This window comes from Astatotilapia calliptera, chromosome 23 (assembly GCF_964374335.1).
Source record: "Astatotilapia calliptera chromosome 23, fAstCal68.1, whole genome shotgun sequence".
Taxonomy (NCBI): Eukaryota; Metazoa; Chordata; class Actinopteri; order Cichliformes; family Cichlidae; genus Astatotilapia; species Astatotilapia calliptera.
The window spans coordinates 19,971,103-19,986,149 of NC_137443.1; the positions used below are offsets into that span (position 1 = coordinate 19,971,103).

Here is a 15,047-nt window from a genome sequence, read left to right on the forward strand (position 1 = left end):
TGTGTTTAATATGTTTATTTCATTCATATTGCAACAATTGCTTTGAGCAAAGCAGTCAGAATTTAAACTGGACCTTTTCTGCTTGTTTTTAATTCTAGGAATCACTGTTCAAAATTATCCTTATTTATCTCACACTGGGACTTGGTGTAGTTCCCAGTTTATCATCTGCGAAACTAAGAAGTAGTTGCTGGGATTGAAAAGTGTAGCCAACACCTACAGTTCCCCTAATGTGCCTGTGAGGCTCTAAAAGTGAGTCAGTCCCAATAAACTCCTATGTTAAAATGTCCAGCTTTATAATTGAAATAAACATGTTTTTAGCCTGTTTAAATTTAACAGAGGCTTAAAGTTTGCATTATTTAATGTGTGACCTCTTTGGCTAACTGCTAATTGCAGGACTTTTATTGCATTATTTAGCACCTATAAGCAGATATCTGTGTATGTACAGCTCTCCCTCTTGTTCCAAATATGGTCACTTCTGGCTTGAAAAAAAGACTATAGTGGTCAAAATGTTGAGGCTTGACAACAAGACTTTCCAAATCAATAGGAAATTAGGTCACGGTGGTTATCTAAACCTTTTTTAACAACCGTCCCACAGAAAAGCTCACATTCTAATAACTGGACAGCTCATGAAAGGCTGGAGAAGTGCAGCAGCTCTTGGCTATGAGCTGTGCTTTGTCTGTATAATGACCTAACGTTAGCTCTGTAACACTGCAATATTATATATACTCTGCAACAGAAAATGCAGAAAAGGTCCCCTTTGATTAATACCGAGTTTACAAAATTACAACTGAAATATTAAAGTGAAAGTGTAACAAAAAATATTGAATTCTTTCCTATTAATGCTGTATCAGTAGACAAATATTAGAGTAGCACCAGGATATCCTAATATTCTAATCCTATCATAATTGCGTAATATTTGGTCCTTCAGGAGCTTTTCTGGTAACAAGGCTAAACGTGGCTTAATATGTTCTTGAGGTTTTTTGATTGATCATCAGTGGAGCGTCCTACACCTGAACAGACCAGGGGATAAAGGTTCCTGCTTCAGCCAGAGGACACTGCAATAGAAAAACAGCTGGTAAGTTCAAATATAAACAGTTTTAGGTCTCTCAGTTTCTTTTATCCAAATGACCTTTCTGCATATTTTCAATTTCTCCTTTAAAGACATGAAAAAGATTTAACCATCTCACAATGTAAAACCTAAATGTTGTCATTTGTTTCATCCGTTCTTTTTTATACCCACAAAGCTGAAATTCTTTTTATTTTTTTTATTTTTTCTTTGCATGTTTATCTGGATCCTATCTCTTCAAATCTGACAACAGTGCAGTTTGAGTCAGCTGGGCAGAAAAGAAATAAAACTGTTAATCCACAGCTGTAACAAGACCTGATTCTCACTAAACCTTTTCATGGACAGGATGCCGTCGTCGGCATAAAAGCTAACAATAAAAGCTAATGGAAACTTGAACATCACAAAAAGTATTTTGTTAAAAGTTGGAGTTATGCTGCAATGAGAACATGGACGATGTAGTTACTCTCATTTTTATGTACTGAGTGTAAACTTTTATGCCTGATTTGTCAAGCCAGATCTTTCACAAGATTTTCATACCAGTTTAGTGAAGCGGTCACTGCAGGCATTGCGGATCCTCTCGGCAGAAGCAGGGCTGTCCAATCTAAATGGCCCGGTAATCCCTGACTCTGCCCGTGCAGCACTGATGGCATCTTTGATGGCATAAAAAACTGAAGATGCCAAGAAGAGAGGAGGCTCACCTACAGCCTGGGAAAGGAAAAACAAAAAGTATAAGTCCGTTAGATCCAGGATCATCAGTTTTTAAACTGTCTTGAGCATTACCAGATTTCTTACCTTGGAGGCAAAGATGGCCTTGTCATTAGGAGCATCACGAAGCAACGAGACCGTAAGCTGGGTAGGAATGTCACCGAAGGCAGGGATTTTATAAGAACCAGGACCCCGAGTGAGGAGGACTCCCTGGGGTGAATAATGAAGCTCTTCCAGGGTGAAGAGACCCAGACCCTGCATGAATGCTCCCTCAACCTAAATGTAGACATGAGGAACGAATCAGTACCATAAAAATGTGGTTTTTGTTTCTTTTATTGGTTCATTGATCCATCAGTTGTCTTTATGTATGAATAATACTTGAATATCTCACCTGCCCGATATCTATAGCTGGGTTGAGACTGTTGCCAACATCCATCACTATGGTGGTACTCAAGTTCTGTAAGACAAATACGTCATGAAAATATCTCAAGTCAGAATTTACCAGTAAAATTGAAAAACTGAAAAAGTGAAAAAAAATGTGGTGTTAAACACCTTAATCAGATTGACAGAGGTGATAAAATCAGTCAGAGTTCCTTAAAACGTTTTAAACATTTGATTCAAGAGTTTGAACTCAGATAAATGTAGCTGTACTTGGTGCAGACCTTATGTGATCCGGTCAAACAGTCTATCTCCACCTCTGAACAGGCCACTCCGTAGGAGAAATAGCTGAAGGCTCTGCCTGAGTTTGTTTCAAAGTCATAACCAATATCTGGAGTCCTGATAAGAAAGCGGGAAACAGTGAAACCTTTCATTTTGTTGTAATATGAAGTTAATCAATGATTCATTTGGTGAACTCACTTATAAAAACCATTTGCACTGAGGCTGACTCTGTCAAAGTAAGCTGCTTTCACCTGGTAAACAGACACAAATACACCAAGTACAGTTAAAAGATGAATATTTAATGGGAATAACCCCCCCCCCAAAAAGTACTATGACAAATTTAGCCCTGTTTACCCAGTCCTCCCACGTTCCATTAGGATTCTTGGCCTTGAATGGCTCAAGACGTTTCAGCAGGATCTCGCAGGCATTCTTCAAGGCAGCACCATTGAGGTCTGAGGATGCAGAGGCAGCGGTTGCACTGGTGTTGGGAACTGTGTTGGTGCTGGTCTCTGATATGTGGATCTTTGAGGAGGGGATACCCAGAACTCTGCTGGCAACCTGAAAACACACAGCGAAGACAGTTCTGAATGCTTCTGAATGGCTGAACAGCTTCTCACTAAATTGCAGTAGTGTAAAAACTGTAAACATCCAATGTGATGTTTGAAATAAATATGTGGATTTTAAATAGATGAGTGGAGTCCTTTACCTGAACCATCTTGGTGTGAAGTCCTTGTCCCATTTCAGTCCCTCCATGAGTCAACAACACTGAGCCATCTGTGTAGATATGAACCAGAGCTCCAGCCTGAAGACAAATCAAAACAACCAATCAAGGCTGCTCACGATAAAAGAATAATAGGAACTGTTTAAACTTAAAATATTTGTTTGTTTGTGTATCAGACCTGGTTTAGGAAAAGTGCAGTGAAGCTGATGCCAAATTTGGTAGGAACAACAGCAATTCCCCGTTTGGTCCATCGGTTCTGTCTGCCCAGAAAACAGAAAATGATCATTTTGAAAAAGTAAGTTTCATGTTTTTATTTCTTTTCTCAAACCTTTTTGCGTCTCATCCCACAAAGTACATTTTTAGAAGTTATGCAGACTGGATAATTATTACCTCTTGCGTTGCTAAAATTGCTTCGAAACTTGTTCTTATCCACTCAAAAGTACTGAAATTTTGGTCTAAATAAATTTCTCTTACCTGTTGTAGAGGTCAATGGCAATTCGACGTTGCTGGTATCCAGAGCGTGACATGCATTCATCCCAGCAGCGGTCTAAGGTGATCTGGTCCAGGACTTGATTAAATGGAGTTGAATCACCTTTCATATACAAGTTCAACCGCCGAACCTACAGGAGGATGGAGACACTGACTGGACTGCCATTCATTAACTCGACTTAGTTGTTTATCCAACTTCAGTTATCCACCAACCTCCTCAGGCGACTTCCCCAGACTCTGAGCCACATCGGTCATCCAGTTCTCTGCCACCATCATACCCTGTGGCCCTCCAAAGCCTCTGAAAGCGGTGTTGGATGGCAGGTTGGTGCGGCACAGGAAACCTCGGCCACGTATATTTGGCACTCTATATGAGTTCTCCATGTGAAACAGAGCTCGCTCCACAATCTTTTTGAATACACAGCTAACTTTAGGGCGTTATCAGCATACCATGTAATTAGATGAATAAGGTCTGTGGTTCATAATAATACTCACTGCCTGAGAGAGATCCATGGAGTTTCCAGCATTACCATAGTACGTCACATCCAGGGCAACAACTCTCCCACTGTTTAAAAACCCAACCTGCAGCAAGAGAAAAGGATCAGTAAAATTACCTTCAAAAATTAAAATTACTGCCATAAGTATCATAGCTGCTGCTACTGCCAACACTGATAGTAGTACTATTCCTCATACCTTATATTTACCATAGAAGGGATGTCTTCCTCCAGTAATTAGCATGTCCTCGTCTCTGTCCAACATACACCTGACAGGCCTCTTCAGTCTGAAGCACAGAAAGCCAGATTCTTACCAATGTTAGATTCTTGAGGTTTTAAAAATTGATGGACTTACTTATTTGCTGCCACAGCAACCACAGTGGATAGCAAAGTGGTCCGCGATTCTTTTCCTCCAAAACCTCCGCCCATCCTCTTCACGCGGACCACCACCCTGTTTGCAGGGACACCCAATGCCATTGCCACCAGAGACTGAATCAGAGACACACTTATAGGTTAATTTATTACATCTTATTTTGTGTGTGTTTTTATGCTATTGTTACCTGTGTTTTGGAGCATTGGAGTTACCTGTGTATGGGTGGGTGCCTGGGTGGAAACAAAGAGCTCCATCTCTCCATCCTCTCCTCGGGGAACAGCCAGAGTAACATTTGTCTCCAAGTAGAAATGCTCCTGACCACCGATGTGCATCTCACCTGACAGACAGCAAATCAAAAATTAATGCCAGCTGGAAAAGTGAGGAGTCACATAGAGTCACAGAGACAGTCCTACCCTCCAGGATGTGGTCAGCATGTTTAAACCCCAACTCCAAATCCCCCTTTTGTATGGTTCTGATTGGCTGATAGAAGGACTGGGTAGCAATAGCCTCCTGTCAATCAAACCAACACAACATTTTATTTTAAGCATAAAAGTCAAAATTTAAATAATATTATTTTATGGTTCTCAGCTGCTAGAAAAACACAAAGTTACAACATTTTACTGGACTTTATGCAATAAAAAAGATAGGTACATATTCTAGAGGTAGATTATATTCTACACAACAGAAAATGCTTTAAAAAGTGAAGCTAGAAATTCTTGAAATACATAGAATAGAATGAAATGGTAAAAATTTAACAATGTTAACTGTAAGTGCAAATTTATTTTATAATGTAAATTTAAGTTACATTTAATTTAATTTTTTCTTTAAATGTAAATTTACATTGAGAAATTAAGATGGTAGCAGATTTATTTTTGTGTCAAATTACATCAACATGTTTAAAATGTTACATCAGCATTCACTCTGGATACATAACCATCAAAGATCATCAATGATTGGTCAATAGCAGCTCAGGTGTGTCAGCTCTCACCTGTATGGTTATGACAGGCTGCCGCTCTTCATACTCGATCCTCACGGCTTTGGCGGCTCTCTGAGCTTGAAGCTGAGTTTTGGCCACCACAGCACCAATGATATGACCCACACAAGTCACCTGCACACAGGACAGACGAGATATCAACCTCAACCCTACAAAGCCTGATGATTGGTTGGAAGAAAACAAACCTCGCCGTCAGCAAGGACAGTCTCATCAAATTTGAGAGATCCGGCGGTGTTACTGCCAGGGATGTCATCAGCAAACAGGAAGCAGACGACACCAGGGCAACGCTCAGCACCTGACGTGTCTATAGACCTGTAACACATAACTGGTTACACATGACATATATCTGTTGGACAGGTGAGTGTAGTACAGGGGTGTTTTCTACAGGTGTCTTACAATATTCGAGCGTGGGCCTTGCTGCTGGTGATGAGTGACAGGTAGAGCTCGTTCTCGTACAGCGGCACATCATCGCAGTAAACCGCCTCACCTGTTGCCTGCTTCATGGCCGACAGGTGCATTATGGGACGGCCCACCACATCATCCTGGTTCTGCCCCTTTGCCACGGCCTACAAGAGGAGATTCGAAATACATACATGGACAATAAATCTCAATCTGTTACATTTCCAGAGATTATATATGTATAAATATTTACTTTAATTAAACTCTGAAATTTCATAGAAAATTGAAAAATTTGAATATTTTGTAGACATTCATTTAAGAATAACATAAAACACTTTGTTGTACCTGGTAGATCTGAACGCTGGATGGCGTCTCTGGATGGTACACTTCAGTCGCACTCAGACAATCGGAGGTGACCTCGGCCACCTTTAGCCCCTGAGAGATGGACCAATGAGAAGCTGTTAAAAACAATCACATGACAATTGTTGTTTAAATCTGATGATGGGAAACAGACAGACCTGCAGTCGGAGCTTCTGCAGCACTGTCAGGTAGAACTTGTAGAAGAGGCTCAGAGTTAAAGTTCTTCGGTATGTCACCATGCCACCCGGCACAGACGGATCCAGGCTCATCTCCTCAGCCATTGAGTTGCAAGCCTCCTCTAGAAGCTCCTCTCCCCATGGCCTGTACGATACCAAACATTCTTACAGCCTTCTATCCTTCCTTCTTATTTTTCTTCTTTGTTACTTTCCTTTCTTTTCCTTTCCTTTTTTGTTCATCCTGACCTTCGTCCCTTTTTTACTTCCTCCCTTCTTTAATGCTTAATGACTTTCTTTCATTCATCCTATGTGCTTACATCCTTTCATATTTTTCCTTCCTCCCATAATTCCTGCTACCTTCCTTTCTTTCTTCTTAAATCATCACTTCTTTTGACAATTTCTTGATTCTTTCCCTGTATACTTATTTCCATTTTCTTCCATTCCTTCCTTCCTCCCTTCTCTATTTTTTATCTTTCTTTCCTTTGACTCCTTCTTACCTTCCAATCAGTCTGTTTGCCGTCTTCTTAGCCAGTACTGTGGTCGGTGCCATGCCACCAAAACTCAGCCTCAGGTTCTCAACAACATCGGTCCCAGGGGTGAAGGTGACGCTCATCGCTGCTGTGACGATACTGATGTCATCCTCACGGCGAGGGGATTGTTTGTAGGCAGACACAAACTGAGTCTGCAGGTAGAAAACAAAGTCGCTGACTGACAGAACACATGAGGTGGTCACAGGAAATGGTTGGAGGGGTTTAAATGTAACAGGAAGTAATTGCATCAACAAAACTGCTTCGACCTTTTTGCTGTATGGGATATGAATTGAGAGTAGGATCTGCTGAGGTTGCAGAGCTGTCCTCCTGTAACCTGTGAAGAACCCATCATCCATCTGAATCTCACGGCTTCCATCTGAAGGACAGTCAGAGGTCAAAAGCGAGGGTCAACAAGACAAAACACATGGAAGCCACAAGAACAGCTGGTTGTCAATGGTAATTCTTATTCAAACATTTATACAGTTATTATTATGAACACGTAAACTACAGCTTAGAGAAATGTAACCAGGAAACAGCTGAATTTCCTGTGAGCAGCGCCTGGCACATGATAGATGATCAGACACCTGATCACTGTGAGACTGAAGAAAAACCTAAAATCAGGCAGATTCTCAGGCAGGCTCTGAATGAGATTTGTCTGATGTTTTTTCTGGAGGTTTACCTTGAATGGATAGTTTAGTTTGAATTTTTATCAGCACCTTATGTCAACCAGAATAAAAGTGTGTGCTGTTACCTTTGTCCACCAGAGTGAGCTTGCAGCCGGCTGCCATAAAGACCGGGTTCAGGTCCGATATGGGGCTGGCTGTCATGATGTTTCCACCGACAGCCTGAAAAACGCGACACAATCACGTCTTATCACAATGTCACAGAAAACAAGACAGTCTCAACTTTTTATATCACAGTAATGTTTTTATGACGTAAGGTGTTCTTTAAACTTATAGGCATGGTTCAGTAGCTATTGTTGAGCAAAACTCCTTTTTCAAAATCATACTGGATTAAATTTGCTTCTAAATTTACTCTATACCCAGTCATTGAGGGCTTGTGAACAACAAAATAGCTCTGTGTATTTACTGGTATATTTCTACTATGCTACAGTGGGTATTTCCTTGGAAAGGTCCAAATCCAACTGAATGCAAATTGCTCTGTATATTTTGCCACATCCAAGACGAATGAAACTTCCCACTAACTTGGTGTATGTCATAGAAGAAATGTTTTGTCTTACAGGGCATCAACCACAAACCTCTTACTACCTCTCTGTATGTACCCTAACCTCCCCCATGAAACCTGCATATATTGGGATGTTCCCACTCTCTTGCCCCCTAAAGTACTTTCTTGTTTTCACGCACCTCCTGTACTATCATAGAAATTATATAATTGTTTGAAACACTCCATAATCCCCAAAGCTAAACCTTAATTGTCATTGGACCAGAGTATCATTGAAAATGTCAATTAACTTTGAAATTATTGACATTTTCTGCTGTCTCTGTGTATTGATTGGTGATGTTACACTCTCCATTGGCCCCTCATGCCTAGGCACACTGGGTATCTCTTCAAAAAGGTCCATTATAACATAGAACCTAAATTTACCCCACCAGAGTACCCACTTGTGTCTTGGAAAAGGTCTAGTGTCCTGGAAAAGGTCTAGTGTCCTAGAATCAAACAACTTTTGTACCAGTCAGTCCAGGTAACTCACCGCTACATTACGAATCTGCACTCCAGCAAACCAGCGCAGCTGCTCCAGGACAGCGAGGAACACCTCAGTCTTATGAGGAGGAAGACTTTCCACTGCCTGCCTCAGCACCACCGCCATGTGGCTGAGAGTGCATGCTGCACCAAACACAATCCCTGAAACAAAGAGATTTTCTCATCACTGCTTCTTCTCCCATCGCTGAGCTACAGCAACCTTTAACCTTTTTGATTTAGAAGACAATCTATGTTCTCTTAACACTTACTCTTCAGTGATAAGAACCAGTTTGCTTTCTTATTTACTTTCCACTTTCTTATTTAATTCATTCATTTGCAATCAGAAGGAAACGTTTATTAGCAGTGGTATCAACGTGAGTTGTACTCACCATCTTCAGCGTGAGTCACTGCGCTCAGTTCAGGAATGAAGGTTGGAGCTAGGATGACTGGGTAAACCATGTTCTTAAACTTAACTTCAACACCTGAAGGCATAAATGAAAGAGTGAATGAGTCAGTAAGTTAGTATTTATCTGAGTAAATGAGTGCTAATTGTGAAATGAAGGAGTGAATGAATGATCTGAGTGAACCAGACTGACCAACTTCGGTGTTTCCCACCACCACACGGGCATCTGGATGTTTCCATTTCAGATTCAGAAACTCATCCAGACTGTCAGGCTGCAGCCATGTCATTCGCTCACCATGGAAACACAGCGAATGTGGCTTCCGATCTTTAGAGAGAGTCTGGGTGGAATAAAGTGGAAGGAGAGGGACAAACACAATGTGTGAAATCAGTTCATTATACATATCAATAGCACAACAAATGACTGGAGGGAAACTGTGGAACTACAGCTCACATGGTGCTTATGGAAATGTAGCTTGATGTGTCACAGCCACCTCTGAAGCTTCACCTGCCTTTGTTTAGTGATCAAATCAGCCAGAGCTCAAGAACTAACTTCCTGTTACACCTGGATGCACCCATCTGTTTCTCAGGATCTTGGCCTCATGTTCAAATCAAATCAAGGTGCTTGTATACTGATAATTTTGTTCTGTTTCCATTATGTCATTTTACATTTACACAGGTGCTTTAGAAGAAAAGACGTCCATATGGAAAATGGTAGATGTTGATGTTTTTTTAGGTTTAACCCATCAATGTCAAGACCTCCTAGCATTTTTTTCAGAAGCTCCTACACCTAGAGTAGGTACTTTGTTTTTTTCCCCAAAATTACCCCAACGTGATTGTGCTTGATTGTGTGCTTGGGTTTGTGTGAATTTACCATGAGTTCAGGAGGAAAGATGACTTCCTGCGTCGGGTCAAAGGGTGCAAATTCTGCAGGGTTAAAAAGAGACGTAGCTTCCTGTGTAAAAACATACACGCAGTTTACATCCAAACACCTTCAACAGGCTGTTCAATAGTTTTTAACAACAAGAATGAAGATCACTTACATTGATTTGCTCCTCTGAACCATTCTGTGCTCCATTCACATTACTCATACAGCAGCCATTTTTCTGCCCCCTCCCTCCACAGCATCCCCCCTCCTGGTGGAAAACACACAAACGGACTGTCATCAACAGAGTAATGGCAAAAATAAACCTTCTCCATGGGTGTCTTCTCACCACAGTGAAAGTCTTGTATCCTTCCAGTATTGGCCTGTATCCAGTGCAACGACACAGATTTCCTGAAAATGTGATAATTTGTGTTGAAACATCAGGTCTGATCACTGCTTCTGTAGTTTCTTTCCCTATTTAATAAACAGCAAAAGTCAGTCTGTCTCTGGCAGGACCTTGGAAAGCCTCCTCCATATCGGCCATCATAGGTGTGGGATTGTTCCTCAGCAGGGCGTACATGGACATGACGATACCTGGCGTGCAGAAACCACACTGAGAGCCATGAGCCTTTGCAATTCGTTCCTGAATGATGAAAAAAAACTCCCATTAGGGGAAATATTTACAAAAGTAAATACATGTACAAGTATTTACTGCAATTGAAGCCTCAGGAAAAAGCTTTAGGAAAACATTGTAATGGTTCCTCAACAGTTTTCTTCAATGGCAATTCCATTAGGAAGGAAACTAGTTTTAGCTAGCTAGTAGAAAACTGCAAAGTTTCACATTGCTACAGGTCATATTAAAGTCCATTTAAATATTTGCAATAAAAACAATTTAATACCTGAAAAAGTTGCTTCATTAGTAACTTTGTACAAATATACAAATAATTAATTGAGTAAAAATGCTTTGTTAGAAGGAGGTAATGCAGTCATTTTCCAGCTGGTAGGTAAAATTTCTTCCCCCTGGTGGTCAAACATAGACAAATGCCTCTTTAATACAGGTCATTAAGGCAATATGTTACCATGGAAACTTGTTTCTGCCATTGTCTCTTAATGTTTTCAACAATTTTGAGATAATAACCTACATTTTTGATTTATGGAATCCATTTTGTTTCAGTTGCAGAAACACAAGTTCCTTATGTTCCTTTGTGTTCAGGTATGTGTTGTTTTTTTGTTGTTTTTTCTAACCTGGACAGGGTGCAACTTCCTCGCCACGCTGCCGATTCCCTCCACAGTCGTCACGGCCACCAGGTGCAGGGAGCAGAGAGGGGCCAGGCAAGCGTTGATGGCGTAATGACTGGATGCAGTTAAAGACTGTTCACGTGCTCTCAAATGTTTTATTTAGCAGCTGTGAAATCAGTTTGTTATGGATGGAGCACATGAGTGCAGCTGATCGACAACATACATTTTAAACACACGCAAGTATAAACACACACAGAGTAAGGATACAGCAGCTGCTTAGTGTGTGTTTGGTATCTGGACAGCATTACAGTACAGGCTCCACAGCCGCCCTCAGCACAGCCCAGCTTGGTTCCTGTTAGACCCACTGAACACACACACACACACACACACACACACACACACACACACACACACACACACACACACACACACACACACACACACACACACACACTTTTACTGTGAAATCACTAAATCACTGGATGTGGTCATGAAGCGTGTCGGAGTACAGTTATGCTCTCAGAGACCGGCTGTAAAACCTGAATCAGCAACTCTGACTGTTACTGAACACGTCACTGAGATGAGATGTTCTCATACGACATGATACTCGACTCATTTTGTCTTTGTGTGGAATATAAACAGATATATACAAGTACGGGCAGGCTACTGCAGCCATAAACAGGTCAAGTTTAAGACTTTAAAAGACATTTTAAAACCACTTTTAAAGAAATTTAAGAACGAACATACAAACGAAATACACAATAAGAGGGAAAATGATGTTCTTCCAAGTATAAGGAGTATAATGTCTTTTGATCCTGGTGTGTACTAAAATTACGCTATTTGGTTTAGACACTGAACTCACTTAGAGTTAGACATTAAAAACTATTCTGTGAGGTTTAGGAAAAGACCAACACAACTATAAATGATTACTTTTAGGCGACGGATTACTGTCAAAAAAGTGCCAAAGATAACCTTGTGTTCAAGAGCATCATCCCATTTTCCTGAGCTTTAGGACACCTTTGACATACATTTGTAAGCATTTTTACAGAGAATAATTGTTGCTTCAAAGCCATCTGCTTGCTAGCAGGGCCTTCTTCATCATCGTCTTCATCCAGGGCCAGGTCAGGCTGAAAGGGCTGAGGAATTTTGTATTTGTATTGATTTGGGATTATGTTATGGTACTACATGATAGAAATCATTTCAGTAAATAATTTGAGACCGATCAAACACAGTTTTCAGTTTTTTTTACAAATCTCTAATCACTCTCATAGAACTAAAAATGCTGCTCTGTAATTGGTTCAGGTGCTTCAAAAGGCACTAGAGACCATTTATTGAGTAAAGGTTTTAGTTTTGGTTCTAAATAATCTGAAATCTGTTGTTGCTGCTCTCATTGTAACATTTATAGAATAATAATGAACGTAAACTTGTAACCACAGCATTTACAAGAATATTGTTGTAACGGAAAATTGCAGATAGCAGTCTCAGTGAATAGCTGTAATTCAACAAACTGCAAGAAGAAGCTTCCGAACTGTGGATGGAATATTTCTTGGAATTTTTTTTGTAACACCTAAAAAGTGTGATGCTCTGAATCTGTTTAATTTCTCTGGCTTTAGGTGGCTTTAGTCACCAGTGTTGGTCAAGTTACTTGAAAAACGTAATCAGTAACTAATTACTGATTACTTCCCCAAAAAGTAATCCTGTTACTTTACTGATTACTTATTTTCAAAAGTAATTAATTACTTAGTTACTTAGTTACTTTTTAAAAATACGATTTACAACCTGAAGAGGTGATAAAGCGATAGATCTTTCAGCCCAATTCTACTTTTTCTACATAATCCATCATACAAAATGTAATCAAATGGAAAAGTCTCTTTTTTTTAACTTGTTTCATCAGTTTTAATCTTTTAACTTTATGCATCAAGCAAAAATGTAATTATATGCAACATTCTCTGAGTTGAATAGATTAGTTTAACATTTAAACCTATTTTCTACACATTCCAGCACATAAAATAAAATATTTTTTTTGTTTACACTCACTCTTTCAAATAGATGCAAGTAAAACACAGCAGAACATAAATAAAGTCAAAGACTCAGCGGTCCTGTTGCTCTATTTTCACCTGTAAAGCAGGACTGCGGTAGGCGGAGGTTTACCCTGGTGCAGTTGTGCAGCGGTCAGTGGAAGGATATGGCAGTGTCTCTGTGAGTTTCCCATTACGTCGTTGCGCTCTCGGAGCTTGCTTGGAAGTTTAGGGGTTTTTTTCGCTGTAAAAAGAAGTTTTCTTCCCACGCACGATGGACGCTCATGTTTTTGTCACTTTTTATGGAATCAAACTCAAAGTAAGGTCAGTACTTCCACGCTGCACACTCATACTCTCTCCCACAATCGATCTGTGATCCATTGTCAGTGTTGGGAAGGTTACTTTTAAAATGTATTCCGTTACAGAATACAGAATACATGCCCCAAAATGTATTCTGTAACGTATTCCGTTACGTTACTCAATGAGAGTAACGTATTCTGAATACTTTGGATTACTTAATATATTATCGTGCTTTTTACAACAACGTGAATGTACTATTGCTGTGTGATTTATTACTATTACTGAAGGTCCGCGACTCCGAACTGTAGTAAAGGGACCTCTGACTAATACGGCGGGGTCCCTGTCGGCTCGTAGCCGAAAAATAGCTTTACTTTGTTGTGTGGGTCAATTTTTCTTGCGAGAGACAGAGAGAGGCGTTGAAAGACTGCTCCAACGGAACTTATTGTTTTCGGAGGAAAACACGAACACGGTGTACAGTCGAGTCTTAATAGCTTACTTACAACTGGGCTTGTCAGGCACTCTTCTTGGCTGCAGTGGTTATTATTATATTTACATGCTTCCAGCTCCCGTTTTTCCTCGACGGCAACTCGTACCTTTCCACTCGCCTTTTTCTCCCTCCTCGCGCTCACAGACACATAACGTGTATGGCAGTGCATTCTCCCTGTAACACGGACTATACTGCCCATGATGCTACATTCTTTAGAGCTATGCTTGTAGCATTCTGCCTGTTAGCTTAGCACAACAACGAAAAGGCGCTCTCTCACCCAGGAAACACACAGTCGCAAGAGAGAGAGAGAGAGCGTCGCCCTGTAACCATGGCAACCGTAGCGCTGCCGCCTGGAACAACAGCACGTAGCTGTCAAACAAAACCCAAACAGTCCTGACCCGCGACAAAATGAAACAGGAAAGTACCGCAGTGTAATCCATTTATTTCAACAAAGTAACTGTATTCTGAATACCACCTTTTTAAACGGTAACTGTAACGGAATACAGTTACTCATATTTTGTATTCTAAATACGTAACGGCGGTACATGTATTCCGTTACTCCCCAACACTGTCCATTGTTGATCTGCACACAGCTGTTGTCACTAACGGTGCACTCGCTTACCTCACTGTCGTGAGACATTCTCGCAAGAAATCACAGTTTTAGTAACGCAGCATTCCTACGGGAAAGTAACGGTAATCTAATTACCGTTTTTGCAATAGTAATCCCTTACTTTACTCGTTACTCGGAAAAGTAATCAGATTACAGTAACGCGTTACTGCCCATCTCTGTTAGTCACCTAAAGCCAACATAAAGTGGCTTTAGGTGACTCTTCTGATTTGGTGCTATATAAATAAGATTTAAATAAACTGAACTAAAAATCAAAGTTGGGAATATGTTTTTATATTTATACCCATTAGCAACAAACGGTACACTTGTGGTATACACATCTAATGGTGAACAATACTGCACAATTTTGGTATGATTGCTTTCATTTCCTGTAATTAGCTCCTTTTATTTACTATTATCAAAGGCAATTTAATAGTTCCTGTGAATTCAGTTTCCTCTAGTGGGA

At 40.3% G+C, this 15,047-nt stretch overlaps 1 protein-coding gene and 1 long non-coding RNA gene across 3 annotated transcripts in view; one reads left to right on the top strand and one right to left on the bottom strand.

The window, feature by feature from the left end:
- The window catches only part of xdh (xanthine dehydrogenase), a 20,371-nt gene continuing 5,324 nt past the window's right edge, over window positions 1-15,047 (bottom strand). The window contains exons 3-35 of the mRNA XM_026157498.2: window positions 11,437-11,533; window positions 11,176-11,284; window positions 10,447-10,573; window positions 10,280-10,341; window positions 10,109-10,201; window positions 9,940-10,020; window positions 9,262-9,406; window positions 9,055-9,147; window positions 8,676-8,827; window positions 7,716-7,809; window positions 7,231-7,340; window positions 6,932-7,116; window positions 6,417-6,579; window positions 6,244-6,333; window positions 5,896-6,065; window positions 5,685-5,811; window positions 5,494-5,613; window positions 4,919-5,015; window positions 4,718-4,842; window positions 4,488-4,621; window positions 4,332-4,419; window positions 4,134-4,220; window positions 3,855-4,046; window positions 3,627-3,772; window positions 3,331-3,412; window positions 3,138-3,233; window positions 2,786-2,989; window positions 2,630-2,682; window positions 2,434-2,548; window positions 2,163-2,228; window positions 1,859-2,047; window positions 1,604-1,771; window positions 1-1,055 (exon numbers count right to left, since the gene is read on the bottom strand). Coding sequence (XP_026013283.2) covers window positions 1,005-1,055; window positions 1,604-1,771; window positions 1,859-2,047; window positions 2,163-2,228; window positions 2,434-2,548; window positions 2,630-2,682; window positions 2,786-2,989; window positions 3,138-3,233; window positions 3,331-3,412; window positions 3,627-3,772; window positions 3,855-4,046; window positions 4,134-4,220; window positions 4,332-4,419; window positions 4,488-4,621; window positions 4,718-4,842; window positions 4,919-5,015; window positions 5,494-5,613; window positions 5,685-5,811; window positions 5,896-6,065; window positions 6,244-6,333; window positions 6,417-6,579; window positions 6,932-7,116; window positions 7,231-7,340; window positions 7,716-7,809; window positions 8,676-8,827; window positions 9,055-9,147; window positions 9,262-9,406; window positions 9,940-10,020; window positions 10,109-10,201; window positions 10,280-10,341; window positions 10,447-10,573; window positions 11,176-11,284; window positions 11,437-11,533 — 3,911 coding nt within the window. The 3' untranslated portion in view covers window positions 1-1,004. The remainder of the gene's footprint in view (window positions 1,056-1,603; window positions 1,772-1,858; window positions 2,048-2,162; window positions 2,229-2,433; window positions 2,549-2,629; window positions 2,683-2,785; window positions 2,990-3,137; window positions 3,234-3,330; window positions 3,413-3,626; window positions 3,773-3,854; window positions 4,047-4,133; window positions 4,221-4,331; window positions 4,420-4,487; window positions 4,622-4,717; window positions 4,843-4,918; window positions 5,016-5,493; window positions 5,614-5,684; window positions 5,812-5,895; window positions 6,066-6,243; window positions 6,334-6,416; window positions 6,580-6,931; window positions 7,117-7,230; window positions 7,341-7,715; window positions 7,810-8,675; window positions 8,828-9,054; window positions 9,148-9,261; window positions 9,407-9,939; window positions 10,021-10,108; window positions 10,202-10,279; window positions 10,342-10,446; window positions 10,574-11,175; window positions 11,285-11,436; window positions 11,534-15,047) is intronic.
- The window catches only part of LOC113015561 (uncharacterized), an 18,117-nt gene continuing 16,444 nt past the window's right edge, over window positions 13,375-15,047 (top strand). For both annotated transcript variants that reach the window (XR_013905414.1, XR_013905415.1), the window contains exon 1: window positions 13,375-13,511. This is a non-coding gene — a long non-coding RNA (uncharacterized LOC113015561). The remainder of the gene's footprint in view (window positions 13,512-15,047) is intronic.